Source organism: Armigeres subalbatus, chromosome 3, assembly GCF_024139115.2.
Source record: "Armigeres subalbatus isolate Guangzhou_Male chromosome 3, GZ_Asu_2, whole genome shotgun sequence".
In the NCBI taxonomy this organism is placed as follows: domain Eukaryota; kingdom Metazoa; phylum Arthropoda; class Insecta; order Diptera; family Culicidae; genus Armigeres; species Armigeres subalbatus.
Window position 1 is genome coordinate 419,403,075 of NC_085141.1, and position 23,144 is coordinate 419,426,218.

At 43.2% G+C, this 23,144-nt stretch overlaps 1 protein-coding gene across 3 annotated transcripts; it reads right to left on the reverse strand.

The window, feature by feature from the left end:
• Window positions 1–4,419: 4,419 nt before the first annotated feature.
• On the reverse strand, window positions 4,420–15,673 carry LOC134224324 (acidic mammalian chitinase-like). Of its 3 annotated transcripts, XM_062703655.1 has the most exons (5): window positions 15,469–15,673; window positions 15,080–15,253; window positions 14,533–15,020; window positions 6,444–7,195; window positions 6,111–6,376 (listed from the first exon to the last, which is right to left on the reverse strand). In XM_062703655.1, exons 1-5 carry the CDS (start codon window positions 15,533–15,535, stop codon window positions 6,280–6,282), a joined length of 1,578 nt encoding a protein of 525 aa, XP_062559639.1. In that variant the 5' UTR covers window positions 15,536–15,673; the 3' UTR covers window positions 6,111–6,279. The 3 variants fall into 3 exon arrangements, with proteins under 3 accessions (XP_062559640.1, XP_062559642.1, XP_062559639.1); XM_062703656.1 differs by lacking the exons at window positions 6,111–6,376; window positions 6,444–7,195; window positions 14,533–15,020; window positions 15,080–15,253 and adding exons at window positions 4,420–5,169; window positions 5,232–5,878; XM_062703658.1 differs by lacking the exons at window positions 6,111–6,376; window positions 14,533–15,020; window positions 15,080–15,253; window positions 15,469–15,673 and adding exons at window positions 4,420–5,169; window positions 5,232–5,878 and having other exon boundaries at window positions 6,444–6,641.
• Window positions 15,674–23,144: the final 7,471 nt, after the last annotated feature.

Here is a 23,144-nt window from a genome sequence, read left to right on the forward strand (position 1 = left end):
TGTCGGTGATTAAACTGCCAATGGCGTTTCAAATTTTGTGATCAATATGTTTTGTTCAAGCAGGTTCTTTATGTGTCAGATGTCCATGTTTTATCATGTTTTCATCGCAGAAGCCACATTTTTATACTTGAGAACAAGCAAACCAAAACAATAAATATGACATTCATGGTACCGACCAAATCCTTTATGAAAAATCCGGTTTACTAGGGTTGAATCATGTTGCTCATAAATGTTGTATGGGATAGCGGCGCCACTAGCGTTCTAATATTGCTTTTTGCATCGAAAATTTTCGTTTCGTCATTGGAATCATTGACACTTGCCTTCAGCGTCTGCTTCCGCGATAGAGCATTTTCACATTTTATTCACTAATACATCTATAATACTGTCAAAATTTGCATTTGACAATACAATTTTCAGTTAAAAGCTCTATTTTTTTACATCGTAGCACTCACACAACCAATCGACATCAGTTGTCAAAAATCAGGGATACCAACTTGATAACCATCTCCTTGTCGCCGAGTCTGGCGCTAAGTGCTCGGCGCGGAAACTCAAAGGTGGGAATAAAATTTTGGGATTTATGCACAATACTTATGCTTCTTCTGGAAAGTGATTTCCCGACATTAAATATTGTTGGCGTAGCACCAAGTTAGAATTCGGAAGTCGGGACTTCCGAACCGAACTTTCTTCCGAAGTTTTATTTGTCAAACTAATTGATGCGTTGTTTAGCGCATCTTTAGGCGAATCCAGCGCACTACTTCAGAAGTTGGGAAAGTTGCCTTTATCTAGAGAAAAATCCAACTTCGGTATAAAAAGCAGTATAAATTTATTCCGGATAGACAATATTACAATTTTAGAAATGTCTCTTCGCCGTGCAAACTTGATGTAGCTGAGCACTGGCGGTGCCGGAACTCTGCCAATGGTAGGGCACCAGCATTTTTGGCGAAATTGGTTTATTTATAATTTGCCATGAGTAGTAAGAATTACAATTGGGGGCGTTAATCAGTCAAGCGATAAATCTATTTAAAAAATCTGTCGTTTTGATTTCCAAAACCTTTATATTCAAAAATTATTTCAGGTTTTCATTCGGATACCATTCCATTCCCTTTCACAAATCTAGAACAAAACTCCAAGAATTTCCTTAGAAGTTTCCAAACGAATTGCTAACGGCAGCTTAATCCTGAAGGCATTTCCGACATTAAATTTGTCCAAGAATATCTTTGGACATTCCTCCAAGTATTTTTTCGGAATTTAGTCTAGGGATTTTTCCAGAAAATCCTCTGGAAATTACTTCGGAGATAAATCCAGCAATTCCTTTGGAGATTCCCCAAGACATTCTTTTGAAAATTCAAAGAAGCAATTCTAAGAAAATTTCTAAAATTTCTTCGGAAATTCCTTTAGATTTTTTTCCAGAGATTCTTTTAGGAAATTCCTGCAAGAACTGTTCCGGAAATTGTTTTGGAAGCATTTTTTCGAGAATTGAGTAGTAATGAAATATGGAAATACTAGAGGAATTAGGTATATAACGAAGAAATTTCCAGATGAAATTTGCGAAAGAACTCTTAAAGTTATTTACGAATAATCCAAAAAGAATTTCTGAATGAATTCCAGATGTGATTTCTAAAAAAAAAACTTGAGGGATTTTCCGAAGGTCTCAAAAAATTCCTAATTAGATTTGCGGAGGAATGTCCGACGGATTTATTAAAAAAAATCGATAAAATCCCTTGATACCTACTCAAATATTTTTTTCCTAGAGTTTCCGAAGGGTTTCTTAAGGAATACTGGAAGAAGTTATTCAAGAAGTTCCTGAAATAAAATTTCTAAGAAAAGTTCCAAGGAATTCCTCAACCAATTTCCGCAGACATTCCTAAAACCATTTCTAAAAGATATTTCCGAAGGAATTCTTCAAAGAGAATTTCGTAAGATTTTTCTGAAGCAATTTCTTCCGTACGTATTTACGGATATTTTTTTCCGGAATTCCGAACGAATTTCCAAAGCAATTTCCGACAAAATTTCAAAAAAAAATTTAAAATACATAAATTCTTAAAATAATTCGTTAAGGAATTTCCGAAGAATTTCTGAAGATTTTTGAAGAAATTCCTTGAAAAGAGAGAAGAAAAGCACAATGGAATTCCTAAAGTAATTTTCGAAGGTACGTCGGAATGAATATCTGGATGACTAACCGAATTAATTCTGGGGAAGTTTTTCCGATAGTACTTTTAAAAAAATCATGAAATAACATCTGAATGGTTACTGAAGAAATCTGCGGAGCAACTCGTGAAATAAATTCCTAAGGAATTCTCGAGAATATCCAAAGAAGTATGATGATAGAACGACTGCAATCCCGATATTTTTGGTTTTTTGGCAAGTCTCAATTCCAGATTCGAGACAGGTTTTTTACTGCTGCCTTAATTTTTAAGGTCTTCACGGAGAAATTCCTGGCAGAATTCCCGGAAGAATTCTTTTAGATGTTACAATACGAATTCTTGTATAAAACTATTGATAATTCTATTGGAAATTCTTTCGAGGGTTTCTTTAATAATTACTTGAGAAATTCCTCTAGGAAACAGAGATTCGTTTGGAAACTGTTGTCCCAAATATATTTAGGTTGTTCTTCGGAAATTTTTGGTTAAATACATTTGAAAATTTCTTCTAAAACTTTTCCCGCAAATCCTCAAGAAATTATTCAGGAATAATTTATAGAACTCCCCCTGTAGTTCTTATGGATGTTCCTCCAGGGATTATTTCGTGAAACCTCCCGAAAGGCGTTTGTAAATTTCTCCAGAAATTCCAATGACAGATTCCAACCACAACTTATGCAGAAAATTTTGTTGAAAAAACACAAAAAAAAAGAAAAAAAGAAATCCTGAAGGAATTTTTGGAGAAGTTTCAAACAGAAATTTCAAAGAGTTTCCGGAAAAAATTCGTAGGGATTTTCTAAAGAGATTCCCTAAAGAATGCGCAAAAGATATTTCGAAGAAATTTCAAAAGGAATCTCCGAAGGTCTAAAGGAATTTCTGTAGGAATTGCTGAATAAAATCCAAAGGAATAACTGAAGAAATACTTAAAATATTTTTTGAAAGAATACCTGCAGAAAGTTCTGAAAAAATTCTTGAGAGAAATTTTAAAGGAATTCCAAGACTTTCTTCCTAGAGTTTCCAAAGGAATTCCTTGAGAAAGTACTGGCGGAATTCGTAACATACATTCCGAAGAAATTCCTAATATAGGAAGATTGTTTCGAGAATTCCTTTACAAATTCTTTAAAGAATTCCTTCCGAAGCGTAGCTCTGCCAGTGATTATAAAATTCAGCATCCGATTTAGTGGGTCATGTGCCCCATCATGCCCCAGCTTGGCTCCGCCAGTGTATCTGAGAGCTTGGAAATATACGTACGTGTAAGCTACAATCTAGCGAAAGTCTTGGTGACCATTAATGGATCGAGAGACTATAGTCTCTATAGAGAATGTTGTATACAATGCAAGCTCTGTCAACTGGTTGAGCTACCAAGCAGACTAATCCCAATGTGTTTGCCATCAAAGCCATGGGTAAATAACGTTGTGGACTTTATGGGAATTACACCTCTGGAAGTTTGCAGAAGTAGGAATTGACTTTATGTTTTAAAATAAATTGTGCATTTAGGAAGAGTAGGAAAGATGTGTTTGTGCGTCTATGAGCGAATCTATTAAGTTAGTGTTGAGTTAATTACAGATCGGTCCTCATTCCGTTGTATCGTGAGCCGTAAATTTTTTAGCAGACCATCTGAAGCGTTAGGTAATTTGCGAATGGCTCCTTTAAATCTAATGGCGGCTCCTCAGACCAAGATACACAATAAACAACATTCATAAATATACAACAGGATATACAACAGTAAAGCACATGTGAAGATTAGAAAAATCAAGCATCCGAAAGATATTCAATTTGCAAAAAAGAGCTAACCGCGGTGGAGGTTGGTACTCGGATTCTGATGGCTTTTCCGCACACGTGACCTTAAAGTGGTCTTGCTGTGTAGGGGTTATCACGCCTATCTAGGGAGTAGGAGGTTGAGGGTTCGAGTCCCTCCAAGACACGTGGATTCTTTTTCGCAAATCATATCAATTTATCCATTTCGAAGCATGTGCTGTGCATATGCACAGCCAAGATATTTTACCAAAAAATTGTTTTCGTACGGCCGAGTTGCCGAATAATATGCAATTAATTGTAACATTCATAAACTTATTTATTAAAAAGACAGAACGAGTAATGTTTTATTTTATTTACAATTCCGAGCCCTGGAGATGATCCAAACTTACGGATCGAAACGTTGGCAATGACTTAAAATGATCAACATTTTCATGTGACTAAAAAACAAATATCCTGTTTATTTATATCATTTTTTGTACTATTGTGAATGAACAAACGTATTTAAACTTCCATCAGTCCTTTTATGAAAAGCACCAACTACCGCAAAAATTTACATCCAATTTTAGCACTCAACAAAAGCCTTCCAGTTGCAAGTATTGTACCTTGTGTCAAAGTAAAGCCCGTCGGTGCAAATATGCACGGACAGGATTGCGAAAGCTACGTTGCGAGTACACCTGTAGTACCTGGCACAGTTATCCGGATCCCGTACAAATCCAGTGCTCGGACATATTTCCGGTAGTCCCGAAGCGGCAGTTGAAGCCGTTGTAGTTGCAACCGTCGTTGTAGTCACCGTAGAAGAAGACGTCACGGTTGTTGCCGGCTCCTCCTCCCGAACAGTGTCCATGCTATTGAATAAAAACTGTAACAAAGTGAAGCTACCTCCTCCGCATACATTCCTAACATCATCCCCTTCAATGGCCCACAGCCCGATTCCCTTTATTTGGTACGCTGCGGCCAAATTCAATTTTGCTTCCAACGAAGCAGTGCTCTCGTATGAAATCCATTCTTTGTCTTTGTACGCGTAATGAGCTTTTTGAACATTGTCCCACACCGATGTCCAACCACCAGCTTTTACAAGCTCGCACGTTTCCAGATAGCTCAGAACCCCTATTTTCTGCGTGTATTCTCCATTAGTTCCCGCCCCAACCGCAGTGGCTTGAACACCGGTAGAAACGGAACTTGCAAGCTTGAAACTGTGACCTTCCGTGGATACGCCAAGGATAATCTTAGAACTGCTTAGACCCGCATTTATCCATCCTTTCAAAATAGAATCCTGAAAAAAGTTTGATCACTGTTGATACCCCAAATAACAAGAAACTAACAAAAATATCCTACCACATTGAGCTCTTTCTCAAAGTCAGATGCCTCAGATGTCGCTTGGTAAGCCGGTGCGCTGTGGCCTGTTTTGAAGGTCCAATAAGCTCTCAGGTCGAATGCCATCACGTTCACGTAGTCCACGCGGGAAGATATCTCCGGAACGTTGTAACTTGACCAGAAAAAGTCTTTCGTTGGTGCAACTGAAATGGTTAGGAGTTTCCCGATCGCACCAAGCCCTTCCTTGAGTTGTCCAAGCAATGTTACAAAGTTGTCACGGTCTTCGGGAATTCCGCCTATGAGAACGGGATACATCCAGTAGAAGTCGATGCCATCCAAACCGTATTCGTTGACCAGATTGACGATTGCTGTAACCACTGCGTTTCGCAGGGACACGGTATTCATCAGGGTGGACAATGACGACGAGGTTTGAAGCGTGCCACCAATGGAGGCGATGATCTTCAGGCCCGGTGAATTGTTGCGCAAATTGACGAACTGCTGCAGCTCTGCGGTGTCAGTTTCGGTCGTGTAGATGGTTCCATATGTCGTTAGGCGTATGTATTGGTAAACCATGTGAGTGCACATGCCGGGTTGCAAATCAGTGACGGCCACTAGGCCATTGCCCTTGCGGTATTTGGCTCCGGATGTGTAGAAGCAGAATATCGTATCTGTGGAGAAAGATGAGGAAGTGATCATCAGCACTTTAAAGTATTACGGCTGACTTAATTGAAGACAGAATTTTCGTCTTTGACCAGAGATTGAACAAACTGAACGCTTAACACATAGCATGAGACAACGGACAGGACATTTACACTACATCCAGTGGACAAGTGGAGAAAATTTTTCTCCTCAACAGTGCGGGAATCGAATCCACACTCCACAGCGCATGCATCTGGACAATCGATATCGCTAATAGCACGGACACGAAGGCTTGGGAGTTCAGATAACATCGAACTGTTTAGCAAGTTTTCATTTTATTATTATCAACATTAAACTAAAATAAGGCCTTAAGTAGACAAAAGTGAGCTGTTTCAAAACTACAGAGTAAGATTAACACTATTGGTTTGGATTAGCATGGGACCATGTACGCCCAGTTGCAGTACGAGTATCTATCGTCAAAGTAAAGCCCGGTTTGGCACTTGAATCGCCAATATGGCACAGCTTTCCTGTAGGATGAATGAAATTCAAAGATAACATGTCAGATGCTTCATATTAATTCTTTTATTTACTCACCCCGTTGTATCACATTGATAGAAGTACTGACAGTCAGTTGGGTCCTTCGCGAATCCATTTTTGCAAACCAGCGTGCCCGCAGCTGCGGTTGTGGTGGTTGTAGCTTTTGTAGTAGTTGTTGGTTTAGTGGTCGTTGTGGTCTTAGCGGTCGTAGTTGTGGTGGTTGTTGGTTTGGTAGTCGTTGTTGTCTTTGCGGTCGTAGTCGTTCCAGCTACTGTGGTAGTTTTGACGGTCGTAGTAGTTTTAGCAGTCGTCGTAGTTGTGGCAGCTGTGGTCGTTGTAGTTTTTGCAGTGGTGGTGGTTGTTGCCCCGCTCGCTCCAAACACAGAATTGTATACGGTTCTGGTGATTGGATACGTTCCACCTCCGCAGACATTCTTATCATCGTCCGATTCCAGCGACCAAATCATAATTCCTCCGAGGTTTTTACTCTTTGCATAGGCGACTTTGAGAGCAATCGAGTTGGCATCATCGTAGGAGATCCATTGGGTTCCCGAGAATGCGTACGGTACCTTTTGCGTGTCATCCCAGCTCGTGGTGTAACCGGTCTTCAAACGTTCACAGATTTCCAAGTAGGAAAGGAGTCCGGCTTCTAAAGTATATGGACCAGCCGTTCCTGCTCCGACAGTACGCGCTCCAACTCCGTTAGAGCTTGCTGAAGCTAGTGTAAAGGTGTGCCCATAGGCAGGAACGCCCATGACAAGCTTGCTGGCATCCAACCCGTCATCGAGCCAACCCTGAACACAGGCGTTCTGCAGAAAAAAATATGTATCAGTTATAAAATATTATATTGACGAAATATGAAATGAGATTAATATAAATTGTAACATTTTGAATAAAATTTTATTGGTAGGCGAAATGAGGTGAAAAACAATAATTGAAATGACAGCCCTGGCAAAATTTTTGATAAACATGTTGAAGTGTGAATCGTGTTGAGTTTAACAAAACATAACTATAATCAGATCAACTAAAAGAATTTACATAAATGTGTCAATTCTGTTTAGAATTATATGACTTCCATTGTCATAAGCATAAAGGCAGAGGTGGAGGTGGAGGTGGATAATTATTCTAAACAGGGAATGTAAAACTACAACAAAGTCCTCTCTGGTAAATTTTGGGACAAACTCAACTTGCAACAAGCGTTGCTCTCAAACTACAACAGAATACGCTTCCGAGCCTCTTGGAAGGAGGCTTCCGAGCCTCTTGGAAGGAGGCTTCCGAGCCTCTTGGAAGGAGGCTTCCGAGCCTCTTGGAAGGAGGCTTCCGAGCCTCTTGGAAGGAGGCTTCCGAGCCTCTTGGAAGGAGGCTTCCTGAGCCTCTTGGAAGGAGGCTTGAGCCTCTTGGAAGGTGGCTTCTGAGCCTCTTGGAAGGAGGCTTCTGAGCCTCTTGGAAGGAGGCTCTGAGCCTCTTGGAAGGAGGCTTCTGAGCCTCTTGGAAGGAGGCTTCTGAGCCTCTTGGAAGGAGGCTTCTGAGCCTCTTGGAAGGAGGCTTCTGAGCCTCTTGGAAGGAGGCTTCCTGAGCCTCTTGGAAGGAGGCCTGAGCCTCTTGGAAGGAGGCTTCTGAGCCTCTTGGAAGGAGGCTTCCTGAGCCTCTTGGAAGGAGGCTTCTGAGCCTCTTGAAAGGAGGCTTCTGAGCCTCTTGGAAGGAGGCTTCTGAGCCTCTTGGAAGGAGGCTTCTGAGCCTCTTGGAAGGAGGCTTGAGCCTCTTGGAAGGAGGCTTCTGAGCCTCTTGGAAGAAGGCTTCTGAGCCTCTTGGAAGAAGGCTTCCTGAGCCTCTTGGAAGAAGGCTTCTGAGCCTCTTGGAAGAAGGCTTGGAGCATCTTGAAAGGAGGCTTCTGAGCCTCTTGAAAGGAGGCCTGAGCCTCTTGGAAGGAGGCTTCTGAGCCTCTGGAAGGAGGCTTCCCAGCCTCTTGGAAGGTGGCTCTGAGCCTCTTGGAAGGAGGCTTCCGATCCTCTTGGAAGGAGGCCTGAGCCTCTTGGAAGGAGGCTTCTGAGCCTCTTGGAAGGAGGCTTCTGAGCCTCTTGGAAGGAGGCTTCCAGGCCTCTTGGAAGGAGGCTTCTGAGCCTCTTGGAAGGAGGCTTGAGCCTCTTGGAAGGAGGCTTCCTGAGCCTCTTGGAAGGAGGCTTCCGAGCCTCTTGGAAGGAGGCCTGAGCCTCTTGGAAGGAGGCTTCTGAGCCTCTTGGAAGGAGGCTTGAGCCTTCTTGGAAGGAGGCTTCCTGAGCCTCTTGGAAGGAGGCTTCTGAGCCTCTTGGAAGGAGGCTCTGAGCCTCTTGGAAGGAGGCTTCCTGAGCCTCTTGGAAGGAGGCTCTGAGCCTCTTGGAAGGAGGCTTCCTGAGCCTCTTGGAAGGAGGCCTTCCTGAGCCTCTTGAAGGAGGCTTCTGAGCCTCTTGGAAGGAGGCTTGGAGCATCTTGAAAGGAGGCTCTGAGCCTCTTGGAAGGAGGCTTGAGCATCTTGAAAGGAGGCTTCTGAGCCTCTTGAAAGGAGGCTTCTGAGCCTCTTGAAAGGAGGCTTGGAGCCTCTTGAAGGAGGCTTCTGAGCCTCTTGAAGGAGGCTTCTGAGCCTCTTGGAAGGAGGCTTCTGAGCCTCTTGGAAGGAGGCTTCTGAGCCTCTTGGAAGGAGGCTTCTGAGCCTCTTGGAAGGAGGCTTCCGAGCCTCTTGAAGGAGGCTTCTGAGCCTCTTGGAAGGAGGCTTCTGAGCCTCTTGGAAGGAGGCTCTGAGGCCTCTTGGAAGGAGGCTTCTGAGCCTCTTGGAAGGAGGCTTCTGAGCCTCTTGGAAGGAGGCTTGAGCCTCTTGGAAGGAGGCTTGAGCCTCTTGGAAGGAGGCTTCTGAGCCTCTTGGAAGGAGGCTTCTGAGCCTCTTGGAAGGAGGCCTGAGCCTCTGGAAGGAGGCTTCCTGAGCCTCTTGGAAGGAGGCTTCCTGAGCCTCTTGGAAGGAGGCTTGAGCCTCTTGGAAGGAGGCCTGAGCCTCTTGGAAGGAGGCCTGAGGCCCTCTTGGAAGGAGGCTTCCTGAGCCTCTTGGAAGGAGGCTCTGAGCCTCTTGGAAGGAGGCCTGAGCCTCTTGGAAGGAGGCTTCTGAGCCTCTTGGAAGGAGGCTTCCTGAGCCTCTTGGAAGGAGGCCTGAGCCTCTTGGAAGGAGGCTTCTGAGCCTCTTGGAAGGAGGCCTGAGCCTTCTGGAAGGAGGCTTCTGAGCCTCTTGGAAGGAGGCTCTGAGCCTCTTGGAAGGAGGCTTCTGAGCCTCTTGGAAGGAGGCCTGAGCCTCTTGGAAGGAGGCTTCCTGAGCCTCTTGGAAGGAGGCTTCTGAGCCTCTTGGAAGGAGGCTTCTGAGCCTTGAAGGAGGCTTCTGAGCCTCTTGGAAGGAGGCTCTGAGCCTCTTGGAAGGAGGCTTCTGAGCCTCTTGGAAGGAGGCCTGAGCCTCTTGGAAGGAGGCTCTGAGCCTCTTGGAAGGAGGCCTGAGCCTCTTGGAAGGAGGCTTCTGAGCCTCTTGGAAGGAGGCTTCTGAGCCTCTTGGAAGGAGGCTCTGAGCCTCTTGGAAGGAGGCTTCTGAGCCTCTTGGAAGGAGGCCTGAGCCTCTTGGAAGGAGGCTTCTGAGCCTCTTGGAAGGAGGCTTCTGAGCCTCTACGAAGGAGGCTTCTGAGCCTCTTGGAAGGAGGCCTGAGCCTCTGAAGGAGGCTTCTGAGCCTCTTGGAAGGAGGCTTCTGAGCCTCTTGGAAGGAGGCTTCTGAGCCTCTTGGAAGGAGGCTTCTGAGCCTCTTGGAAGGAGGCTTCTGAGCCTCTTGAAAGAGGCTTCTGAGCCTCTTGGAAGGAGGCCTGAGCCTCTTGGAAGGAGGCTTCTGAGCCTCTTGGAAGGAGGCTTCTGAGCCTCTTGAAGGAGGCTTCTGAGCCTCTTGAAGGAAGCCTGAGCCTCTTGGAAGGAGGCTTCTGAGCCTCTTGAAGGAGGCTTCTGAGCCTCTTGGAAGGAGTCTTCTGAGCCTCTTGGAAGGAGGCTTCTGAGCCTCTTGAAGGAGGCTTCTGAGCCTCTTGGAAGGAGGCTCTGAGCCTCTTGGAAGAAGGCTTCTGAGCTTCTTGGAAGAAGGCTTCTAAGACTCTTGAAAGGAGGCTTCTGAGCCTCTTGAAAGGAGGCTTACGAACCTCTTGAAAGGAGGCTTCCGAGCCTCTTGGAAGAAGGCTTCTGAGCCTCTTGAAAGGAGGTTTCTGAGCCTCTCGAAAGGAGGCTTCTGAGCTTCTTGAAAGGAGGCTTCTAAGCCTCTCGAAAGGAGGCTTCTGAGCCTCTTGAAAGGAGGCTTCTGAGCCTCTTGAAAGGAGGCTTCTGAGCCTCTTGAAAGAAGGCTTCTGAGCCTCTTGAAAGGAGGCTTCTGAGTCTCTTGAAAGGAGGCCTGAGCCTCTTGAACGGAGGCTTCCAAGCCTCTTGAAAGAAGGCTTCTGAGTTTCTTGAAAGGAGGCTTCCTAGCCTCTTGAAAGGAGGCTTCTGAGCCTCTTGAAAGGAGGCTTCCTGAGCCTCTTGAAAGGAGGCCTGAGCCTCTTGAAAGGAGGCTTCTGAGCCTCTTGAAAGGAGGCTTCTGAGCCTCTTGAAAGGAGGCTCTGAGCCTCTTGAAAGGAGGCTTCTGAGCCTCTTGAAAGGAGGCTTCTGAGCCTCTTGAAAGGAGGCTTCTGAGCCTCTTGAAAGGAGGCTTCTGAGCTCTTGAAAGGAGGCCTGAGCCTCTTGAAAGGAGGCTCTGAGCCTCTTGAAAGGAGGCTTGAGCTCTCTTGAAAGGAGGCTCTGAGCCTCTTGAAAGGAGGCTTCTGAGCCTCTTGAAAGGAGGCTTCTGAGCCTCTTGAAAGGAGGCTCTGAGCCTCTTGAAAGGAGGCTTCTGAGCCTCTTGAAAGGAGGCTTCTGAGCCTCTTGAAAGGAGGCTTCCTGAGCCTCTTGAAAGGAGGCTTCTGAGCCTCTTGAAAGGAGGCTTCTGAGCCTCTTGAAAGGAGGCTTCTGAGCCTCTTGAAAGGAGGCTTGAGCCTCTTGAAAGGAGGCTCTGAGCCTCTTGAAAGGAGGCTTCTGAGCCTCTTGATAGGAGGCTTCTGAGCCTCTTGAAAGGAGGCCTGAGCCTCTTGAAAGGAGGCTTCTGAGCCTCTTGAAAGGAGGCTTCTGAGCCTCTTGAAAGGAGGCCTGAGCCTCTTGAAAGGAGGCTTCCGAGCCTCTTGAAAAAGCCTCCTTTGTGACCTCCTTGAGTGGAGGCTTCCGAGCCTCTTGAGAAGAGGTTTCCGAGCTTATGGAGAGGAGGCTTCCGAGCTTCTTGAAAAGAGTGCTCCGACCACCATGAAAGGAGGCCTTTGAGCTGCTTGGAAGATGACTTCCGAGAAGCGTTGAAGGATGTTGCTAATCCTTTTGTAGAACCAAATTCAGGAGAAAATAAAAAAAATATAAAATAAATCCGAAATTTCAAATGGAAATCATTTTTTTCTGATTCTTAGAACACAACCCGTAAAGATTTGCTTAGCTTGGCTTGGACTGACCTATCAACGGTTGCTACTTCATGATTGATCAAAACTGGTGCAAATTACACTCCGATCCAAGTGAATAGTAGTGGTTGGGATTCACCATCTAGTAGCGAAGTGCACGTTTCAGCAGCACGCAAATGAAGACCAATAGCGGCACCGGTCAAGTCATTACAGTCAGTTGGGAAAGGGAGGGTATGTTAGTGTGTGGTCATTGCTGCTACTAACTAGAAACCGAGAATACCTCTGCATCTCCACAATTACCACGGGAAGGCGGTTGTGTAAATTGGGAGGGGCTATCAATAACATAAATCACGATTCATCATGGAAAGAGATGTGACCTATGCAACTTCTATACAACTGTAATAGCATTTCCTTATCTTGTTCAATTGCTCATCCTTCGCGAGGGTAAACAATCAATAACTCAAAAGGAGCCATTGTTCATTTAAATTTAAAAATAAAGCACCCGCGTCATCATTTGTTTAACGTAAGGAAAGTAGAAAACAAGCGAAATTGAAAATATGGAGATATTCACGGCTGTTAATCTGTGCTGTGTGCTGTGTTAGGCTAATTAATAGGAAAGCTAATGTCAATAAACAACCCTTATTTTATCTCAATTTTAGGTTAAATAAGAATGCACGGTAGGGTGGCTCAAAAAACACTTTTTCACATTTTTTATGGGCCCTCTTATTCCGTTCTATTTGATGCCCTGATACTCTGGACAAAATTTCAGCCAAATCGGTCAACGTTTGGTCGGCGATAAACTCGTTGGATGTTTGTATGGAAAAATGTATGCAGAAATATCCAAAAACAGTGATTTGCAGTTGGACGGCACAATTTACTATCAAGAGCCATGATATTCATTCTGTTCTTTTAGAATTAGATACAGAATGTTAAGCTGAAAACCGCGAGAAGATTAGAATACTCAAAAAACAGTAAGAATGAAAGTCTGAAAGATTGAAATACTTTAAGGCTGGAGGACTGGAAGACTGAAAAAGACTAAAGACTAATGAACTGGAAAGTTCAAATTTCAAATGAATGAATGATTGAAAAACTGGAATACTCAAGAACTGCGGGACTGCAAGGTTGAAGGATTGGAAGACTGAAAGAATGAAATACTGAAACATTGATATATTGATAGACTGAAGTATGGGTATATTCAAAGATTTTAAAGCCTGAAAGGCTGAAAATTGATTGATTTTTTTTAAAGAACATAAGAAGAAAAAAATGAAAAACTTGAAGACTCTCGGAAGTAATTCTGCCGTTTTGTTATTTCGTTTTTCCGGAAAATGTCTACCCTCAGTCTAAATTTATCAGAAAGCTGCCTCGACCTACTTTATCTACGCTGAACATTACATGAAATATCCCTTTCGCTTTCATAGTTCGAAATTATGCCAAATGTCCGTTATGACAAATGACCATTATGCCAAATGGCCTTTATGCTAAAAGACCTTATGACAAATGGCGTTATGTCCAATGACTTTATGCCAAATGGCGTTATGCCAAATGACTTTACGCCAAATGACCCAGACCCACCTAAGGTGGAAGCCCCACCCGCGCGATGTAGGTAATGCGACCACGGTAAGGAAGCTTAATGAAGCCTCTCAAATACCACGAAAAATGGAGATAGAAAAAAAGAGAACGTTACCCACCTGGCAACGAAATAAGGACTATGATTGGAAACTCAGTATCTGGAATGTCAGGATCCTAAATGAACTTGAACGTGTGAGCCTTCTGGCTCGCGAACTGCAGAAGGTTGGCCGCTATTCAAGAAGTCCAATGACCTAGATCCAGAGAACGTGAATTCCAAGCTGTGGGCCCCACGACCAACACTGCATTTACTGCATTCACTGCAATGTGAGACCACCATGCCAACACCATCAAACGATAGCAGAAGCCTTCACCTACGTGTTGATGGTGTTGGTTTGCGTGGAAGGGCTCGCAGATTCGTTAAATCAACGTTTGAGTTTTTGTTTACAAAAGCAGATAAAACGTTTTGAAAATTTGGTATTGAAATCTTGTGTCGGAATCTGTTCAATTCATTCTGCTAAAGGTATAGGAACAACATTACCAACTTGTTTTTTTATGTTTTTATTGAAAAGTAAGAACATCTCTTAGAATCAATCGTTATTCATCCACCCAGACAATGAAAGATCCTTATCCATCTTCCTACATTATAAAATCTATTCAGTAGGAAATCTAAAATATTATTTTTTTAATATATAAAATACACAAAGTAAAGTATTTATTTATATTGGAAATGAATGCAATTAAATAGGTAGTAGAGAACTTTTTTCAGTAAATCAAGAAGTAAAATGGTTTACCTACATGTTGACATACGTTGGTTGACTACAAAAAAAAAACACTTGATCAAGGCATACTTGATGAGTTCCAAAATTTTCTAAGTCTTGAATGTCGAAGAAAGGAAAAATCACGCCGCCATTATCGAGCGTAAAATACTGGATGGGAATCGAAAACGTATGATTTGCTCAAGCTTTCCATGCGAAATCGCATGGTTGTAATCATGCACGATACTTTGGCTGCGCGTTATTTCTGTTGCCTAGTTCTTAGAATCCCATGTTTCCAGTGAAATTTTCTTTCCGGGTAACAGCTTACTTACCAGGTTCAGCATACTGGTGGTAGAACCCGTCTCCCAGGTGGCAGCATACAGCGGTGAGTTGTGACCAGTCTGGGCATCCCAATAGGCATGCAAATCGTACGTCATTACATTCACGAAATCCACATATTTGTTTATTTGCACAACATCGTACGCCGATCGATGGTAATCTTTGGTTGCAGCGACCGCAATGGTCAGCAGATAGCCCTCCGTATTGAAACGAGTGCGCAGTTCACTCAGAAGCGTAACGAAGTTCGACCGATCATCCGGCGATCCACCGCGGAGAGTTGGATATTCCCAATCGATATCCAACCCATTGAATCCGTACGTCTTAAGAAGCGTGACTATGGAGTCGATGAATGTTTTGCGGGTTGTAGATGACGACGCCATTTTCGAGTAAGCAGAGGAACCCTCGTTCCATCCACCGATTGCGAGCAGCAGCTTAACATTAGGGTTAATCGACCTTAGTGCGATAAACCGCGTAAATCCCTCTGCGGGAAACGAACTCAAATTACTTTCATTACCCTTTTACAACTTCAAACTAACTCACTTAACGAAACGTCATTCCAGGAATCTAAAATTTTAACCGCACTGGTGGTTGAATCCAATCCCACGAAAGCGTAGTTAATATGCGTGCACAGGTTCGGATCGATGTCCTCCACATCAAATTTTCCATTTGAAACGCGATACGTGGCCCAACTGCCGAAATAGCACACGACCTTATCTGAAATGCGCAAATACATAAACCATCACTCAACAACAACCTGATCTGTTTCAAAGTTACACTTTCCTGAAAACAAGGCCTGGATATCACAGATCACATGAACTGTTCACTCGCGAATAAATTACGAGATAAGCAGACAGATATTTAAGAAAACGAATGCACACGAACCGGCCAACGGACACAAAACTCCCCCAAATTTGCAAGCCCATTCCTACCGGTGGCGGCGTGCAGTGTTGTTGCCACGCTAAATAGCACCAGCAGTCCAGCTATCGAGGATCTCATTTTGACGAATTTCACTTTCAGTCGAACCTCACTGACATCACGTTGCGTTCGACTCTAAAGTTCACGGACGGGCCAACGAACGAAAAGAAAAGTGCCGATCCTCTGCTTCCGATCGGCGCGAAAAACTCTGGAAGCCAAGTCCGCACCACTTGGCACAATTTGAAGCGAGTGCATGTTTGCGCATGGTCTTTTATACGGAAAGATTCCGCCGCGGAAGATAGCGAATAGAGTGCGATACGGGAACAGGCAGTGGGATGATACCAGCGACGCATTATTTGAACGATTGCGAGATAAAATTATTCGGATACCGAATTTTGTTTTTGCAGTCGTAAAATGTTTTATGCCCCGGGCAACGGATGTTTACCGCGACGCGCGAGATTATTTTGAACGGATATTTGCATGTTTCATGTTCAAACATGAAGTTTTTGAGTCACTTATAAAATCTTACAACTTATGCAGGAATGGGACGAAAGACATCCAGGAATGAAAGTATAGGAATGCAACAGACATCTTTTTAAAGTAGCTAACATGCAGCTTGAAACTGGAAATTTATTGAATTCTGCTAACCCTAGTTGTAATTGAGCTAGTGATTGAGTAAGTGGATTTCTACCCGATTTTATTGTTTCAAACTACATAATCTACCTGTCATAAGACGAGTTTAAACAATCCCATTGAATTCCACCACTTAATTGTATCCTGACAGATACGTATTTCGACCTCAACAGTAAGGCCGTCTTCAGTGTCTCGTACTTAACTCGAGTCAAGTACGAGACACTGAAGACGGCCTTACTGTTGAGGTCGAAATACGTATCTGTCAGGATACAATTAAGTGGTGGAATTCAATGGGATTGTTTAAACTCGTCTTATGACAGGTGAAAACATTCCACTAAAAAGCTCAAAATAATTTTCTTACATAATCTAGTTAACCTTCTTCGGATATTAGAAAAAACTTACGAATAAGATGTTGGGGTCATATTGACCCAGAAATGTAAATGCTTATAAAACAGTCAAATTATAACCGAATTGCAAAGTTTATATACCATTCGAAAGATAAACTCATCAATTTTGTGGCTATGTGGTGATATGTTGGTTCTGGAGACAATGGCCACCGGAAACGACTTCCACGGGGACCTTGTCGGTCATATAAGGGGAACATAAAATCGCTCCATATATGCCATTCGATCGCTAATTCTTCATAGATTCTCTTAAAACGGTAATGCATGGTCCATGAGAGGGCTTCCGATGAAAGTGGCCACTCCTGGTACATGCAAGGTGCCCCCGGAGAACCCGCAGGAGGGGACATTTCCGTTTTAGCACCAAAATATGCCATGCGGCAACTCTTTCGTCATGATTTTCCACCAAACAGATGGTTATGTGCTTGAAATCGATAAGTGACCACATTGGCCACTCTTGGAGCCTATGAGGTACCCCCGTGGAACCCGTAAAAGGGGACATTTCCGTTTGAACACCAAAATATGTCGTGCGATAGCTCTTTCGTCATGATTTTCCACAAAATAGATGATTATGTGCTCGAAATCGATAATTGACCACATTGGCCACTCTTGGAACCTATGAGGTGCCCTTGGGGAACCCGTAGAAAGGAATATTTCCGTTTAAACTCCAAAATATGCCATGCGGTGGCTCATTTGTCATGATTTTCCACAAAATAGATGATATTGCGCTCGAAATCGATAATTGGCCACATTGGCCACTCTTGGAGCCCATGCGGTGCCCTCGGGAAACCCGTAAAAGGGGACATTTCCGTTTTAACACCAAAATATATCGTGTGGCGGCTCTTTTATCATGATTTTCCACCAAACAGATGGTCATGCGCTTGAAATCGATAAATGATCACATTGGCCACTCCTTGTATATGCAAGGTGCCCCCGGGAACCCGTAGGAGAGGACATTTCCGTTCTGGCACCAAAATGTGCGGTGCTGCGGCTCTTTCATCATGATTTTCCACAAAATAGATGATTATGCGCTTGAAATCGATAAGTGACCACATTGGCCACTCTTGGAGCCTATGAGGTGCCCTCGGGGAATCCGTAAAAGAGGACATTTCCGTTTTAACACCAAAATATGCCGTGCGGCAGCTCTTTCGTCATGATTTTCCACAAAATAGATGATTATGCGTTTGAAATCGATAATTGACCACATTGGCCGCTCTTGGAGTCTACCAGGGGCCCCCAGGGAACCCGTAGAATGGGATATTTCCGTTTTAACACCGAAATATGCCGAGCGGCGACTCTTTCGGTGTGTGACCACATTGGCCACTCTTGGAACCAATGAGATGCCCTCGGGGAACCCGTAGATGGTGACATTTCCATTCTTATACCAAAATGAATATGTGACCACATGTTCCATTTTGGAACCTATGAAGAACCCCCTTGGAGCTCATAGGAGAGGACATTTCCGTTCTTACTCTTGCTGTTACTTAGAGCCGATGCCCACGTAGCGTGTTTTCAAGCTGCGTGCACGCCGCGTCCACGCAAGGTATTCGGCATCAAATGAAGTCGTGCACATGTTTACGTGTGCATTACTCTATTTGATGCTGGGTACCTTGCGTGAACGCGGCGTGCAAGCAGCGTGAAAAAACTTTACGTGGACATCGGCCCTTAAAGACATGCCGTGCAGCGGCTCTTTCACTATAATTTTCCATCAAATAGTTGGTAATGCTCTTGAAATCTAATATCAACCCGGGGGAACCCCAGGCCCAATTTCGGTAATTGTGGAGTGCCTTGAAGAGTTCATTGAAAGTGTCTGTGCACACAATATCTAACTCACTTTTGAGGAACTTTTCCTCAACCGAATTGCAGTAAATAGCATTCGACGAAAATCCTGCCCTATTGTTTCCTATTGAAAATTAGCCAGATCGGACTATGGGCTCCGAAGTTATGGCCAAAATACTAATTTCAGCAGCTGCATGGGAAAATCACTTTTCTGGCACTTATGCTCATCCGATTGGCTTGCAATAAGTTGTGTTCAGCAGAAAGTTTTAGAATGCAAATAAACAAATATGAAAAATAAGAGCTATCTACCTATTAGTGTTATATTAGCCTTTTCTTATATATTTCTCAACCCTTTTGAACGAACGATAAAGGCACCATCACCACTAGGTAGATTAATCTTGTTTTTTTTTCTATCAAATAGGACATTCATTCTGAACTTAATATCTACAACCTACAAGGTACCCGCAGGAGTCTCACAGAAAAAGAGATTTTTTTTATATCAAAATGTTGCGTTTTCATATCATTGTCCACGGCGATCGGTGAAAACCTCAAACTTCTATGAGTCGATATTGAAGGGACCATCGACTAATGGTAATATCGAGATGCGGAATAGAAAATCCTTGGAGAGCTGTTCGAAGGAATCATCACAGTAGCCCAGAAACTATTTTTAATTTGACTCAGTATACTCAATTTCAAATGAAGAACAATTTCAAGCGCATAACCAACTTTTTGAAGACTAGTGGCCAGGGTAGACAATGTTAGACGTAGATAGAGCTGCCGCAAGTGGCACAGTACATTTGATATAACCATGAAAATGTCCTCTCCTACGGGTTCGCAGGGCATCTCAAAGGTTCCAAGAGTAAACAATATCACTAATCAACTCCAAGCACATGACCATCTGTTTGGTAGAAAATAACAAAGAAAGAGCCACCGCACGGCATATTTTGGTGCTCAAATGGAAATGTACTCTTCTACGGGCTCCCGGGGGCACCTCATAGGTTCTAAGGGTGGACAATATGTCAATAATCGATTTCGAGGGCACCTATTTGGAGGAAAATCACGACGAAAGAGCCGCCGCATGACATATGTTGGTGTAAAAATGGAAATGCCATCTTCTACGTGTTCTCCGAGGGAGCCTCATAGGTTTCAAATGTAGCCAATGTGGTCACTTATCGATTTCGAGCGCACGTCCATCTGTTCGATGGGAAAACATCAAAAGAGCCGCCGCTCGGCTTATATTGGTGTAAAAATGGAAATTTCCCCTTCTAAGGGTTCCCTGGGGCCCCCTCATAGGTTCCAGGCGTTGCCAATGTGGTCACTTATCGATTTCAAGCGCATAATCATCTATTTTGCGGAAAATCATGACGAAAGAAACGCCGCACGGCATATTTTGGTGCTAAAACGGAAATGTCCTCTCATACGGAATACCCGGAGGCACCTTTCTTGTACCAGAAGTGGCCAATGTGGTCATTTATCGATTTCAAGCGCATAACTATCTTTTTGGTGGAAAATCATAACAAAAGAGCCGCCGCACGGCATATTTGGTGCTAAAACGGAAATGTCCCCTCCTGCGGGTTCCCCGGGGCGCTTTGCATGTACCAGGAGTGGCCAATGTGGTCATTTATCGATTTCAAGCGCATAACCATCTTTTTGGTGAAAAATCATGACAAAAGAGCCGCCGCACGGCATATTTGATGCTAAAACGGAAATGTCCCCTCCTGCGGGTTCCCTAGGGCGCTTTGCATGTACCAGGAGTGGCCAATGTGGTCATTTATCGATTTCAAGCGCATAACCAAACCATCTGTTTGGTGGAAAATCATGACAAAAGAGCGGCCGCACGGCATATTTTGGTGCTAGAACGGATATGTCCCCTCCTGCGGGTTCCCCGGGGGCACCTTGCATGTACCAGGAGTGGCCAATGTGGTCTTTCATCGATTTCAAGCGCATTATCATCTATTTTGTGGAAAATCATGACGACAGAGCCGCCGCACGGTATATTTTGGTGCTACAACGGAAATGTCCCCTCCTGCGGATTCCCCAGGGGCACCTTGCATGTACCAGGAGTGGCCAATGTGGTCACTTATCGATTTCAAGCGCATAATCATCTGATTGGTGGAAAATCATGACAAAAGAGCCGCCACACGGTATATTTTGGTGCTAAAACGGAAATGTCCCCCGGGGGCACCTTGCATGTACCAGGAGTGGCCAATGTGGTCTTTTATCGATTTCAAGCGCATTATTATCTATTTTGTGGAAAATCATGACGACAGAGCCGCCGCACGGTATATTTTGGTGCTAAAACGGAAATGTCTCCTCCTGCGGGTTCCCCGGGGGCACCTTGCATGTACCAGGAGTGGCCAATGTGGTCTTTTATCGATTTCAAGCGCATTATTATCTATTTTGTGGAAAATCATGACGACAGAGCCGCCGCACGGTATATTTTGGTGCTAAAACGGAAATGTCCCCTCCTGCGGGTTCCCCGGGGGCACCTTGCATGTACCAGAAGTGGCCAATGTGGTCACTTATCGATTTCAAGCGCATAACCATCTGATTGGTGGAAAATCATGACAAAAGAGCCGCCGCCGGCATATTTTGGTGCTAAAATGGAAATGTCCCCTCCTGCGGGTTCCCCGAGGCGCCTTGCATGCACCAGGAATGGCCAATGTGGTCACCTATCGATTTCAAGCGCATAACCATCTGATTGGTGGAAAATCATGACAAAAGAGCCGCCCCCGGCATATTTTGGTGCTAAAATGGAAATGTCCCCTCCTGCGGGTTCCCCAGGGGCATCTTGCATGTACCAGGTGTGCCCAATGTGGTATTTTATCGATTTCAAGCGCATTATCATCTATTTGGTGGAGAATCATGACAAAAGAGTCGCCGCACGGTATATTTTGGTGCTAAAACGGAAATGTCCCCTCCTGCGGGTTCCCCGGGGGCACCTTCCATGTACCAGGAGTGGCCACATTCGTCGGAAGCCCTCTCATGGACCATACATTACCGTTTTAAGAGAATATATGAAGAATTAGCGATCGAATGGCATATATGGAGCGATTTTTATGCTTCCTTTTTATGACCGACAAGGTCCCCGTGGAAGTCGTTTCCCGGTGGCCATTGGCTCCAGAACCAGCATATCACCAAATAGCCACAAAATTGATGAGTTTATCTATCGAACGGTATATAAACTTTGTAATTCGCTTCTAATTTGACTGTTTTATAAGCATTTACATTTCTGGGTCAATATGAGCCTAACATCTTATTCGTAACTTTTTTGTGGGGTCGTTCCTGTCGCACCTTAAAATACTTTTTTCATGTCAGATGCTTCATTTCCACAAAATATTAAAATTCAAGAAATTTCAGAACGATGAGATTATCAGGTAAAAAGTAATTCTACTTTGAAGTTTCGTTTTGGGTCATATTGACCCCAACATCTTACTAAGGTTAAATAAGTAATATTAAACATTATACTATCAAACGAAATCAAATGATCAAACATTTGTTTATTTATTCTCTATTGCAATATAATTGTTTCTAAGTGAAACAAATATAAATGAATGAATTTTCTGTGGGTCAAGGCATTTGTCATATCAAGTACTTCAAGGTTGGGGTACTTCCTTTGAGATAAGATTACTCCATCTCTTTTGCTTGATATTCATCAGTGTTGTAGCTGTCCGTCAAACATAAAATGGCTTATCTGGCTTTACTCAGAAAAAGCCTCAAATCAAGGAAGTTTTTGTTGGTACATTTTGTTTGCTGTTGGAATTGGAGTGCACAAACATTCCCCTCCCCCTTCATGAACGGGTCACACAGAAAAGGAAACTTGAAAAAATAATGTAGACTCATGCTTCTCAAGTGATCATGTGAAATAAGAATAAATATCAAAATAATAAAAATTAAAGAAAGAATTAATTAAAGTATTTTGTAAATTCTTGAAAAATTCATGATTATTGTTGCCCCTAAAAATGTTATTTTGGACAAAAAAGTAGATGATGAAGAATATCAGTCAAATCATAATGAGTGAAATCAAGTATAAAACCGATTGCCAGGTGCCATAACCATCCAAAAGGATTGTTATATTCGTCCAGAAAATTCGTTGGATTGACTAATTGGTTTTGAAAATCTTTGGTTTCAATTCCATTTAAATGATTAGACATTACACTCAACCCACTTTTTTATACGTTATTTCGTTTTACGGGCCTCTTTTTACGGCACGTGACGTAAAAAGAATTTTAAGCAATATTATCATTAAAAAGTAAGCCTATTTGATCCATAAAACAAAATTGGATATGTCTTCAATAACTGCTCAGTTTCAGGTCATCCAAGAATTTCCCAGGGTATAGGCCTTAAGGTCTACACGCAAAACCAAAGGGCTGTTATCTCTTTTTTATTGGTTAGTGTCCTATTCAATTTAGTGAATCAAATTGGATGCGCCTCCAATAGCTGTTCCTTTTCAGTTCATGCATGAGTTTCCTGGAGTATAGGCTGGGATAATTGGAGGACTGGAATAATTGAAGAAATCGCATATGAAATGGATAAATCTTCCAGTCCTATTCTTATTAGTCCTTCCGAAAGAAAAGGATGATATTCGTTTAGTAGTTGACTTGAGGGGACCGAATAAAAGCATTATCAGGATATCTTTTCCGAAGCCAACATTGCACAATGGTCCCAGAGTCGAATCTAGCGAGACAAAAATGTTTGCGCCAAAACCATTAGTTTTAGATATATAGTGTCTTTGGGAAAAAAAATTCATATTTTTTGACGATTTTTTTCCATGTAGTGAAATTAGGGTGGTACCTATATTTCAGAAGTTCATAATATCAACTTTTTAATTTTTTGGTTAAGACTTGTGCAATGTTCCACAAAGTTGAAGAGCAATT

Bases quoted from the DNA above. Each gene is read 5' to 3' on its own strand.
- LOC134224324 (XM_062703655.1), bottom strand. From the start codon at position 15,535: ATGAGATCCTCGATAGCTGGACTGCTGGTGCTATTTAGCGTGGCAACA. The intron at 7,196-14,532 runs GTAAGTAAGCTG...TTTTTTCTGCAG, and splicing joins CCACCAGTATGCTGAACCTG to AACGCCTGTGTTCAGGGTTG. The intron at 6,377-6,443 runs GTGAGTAAATAA...TTCATCCTACAG, and splicing joins TATCAATGTGATACAACGGG to GAAAGCTGTGCCATATTGGC.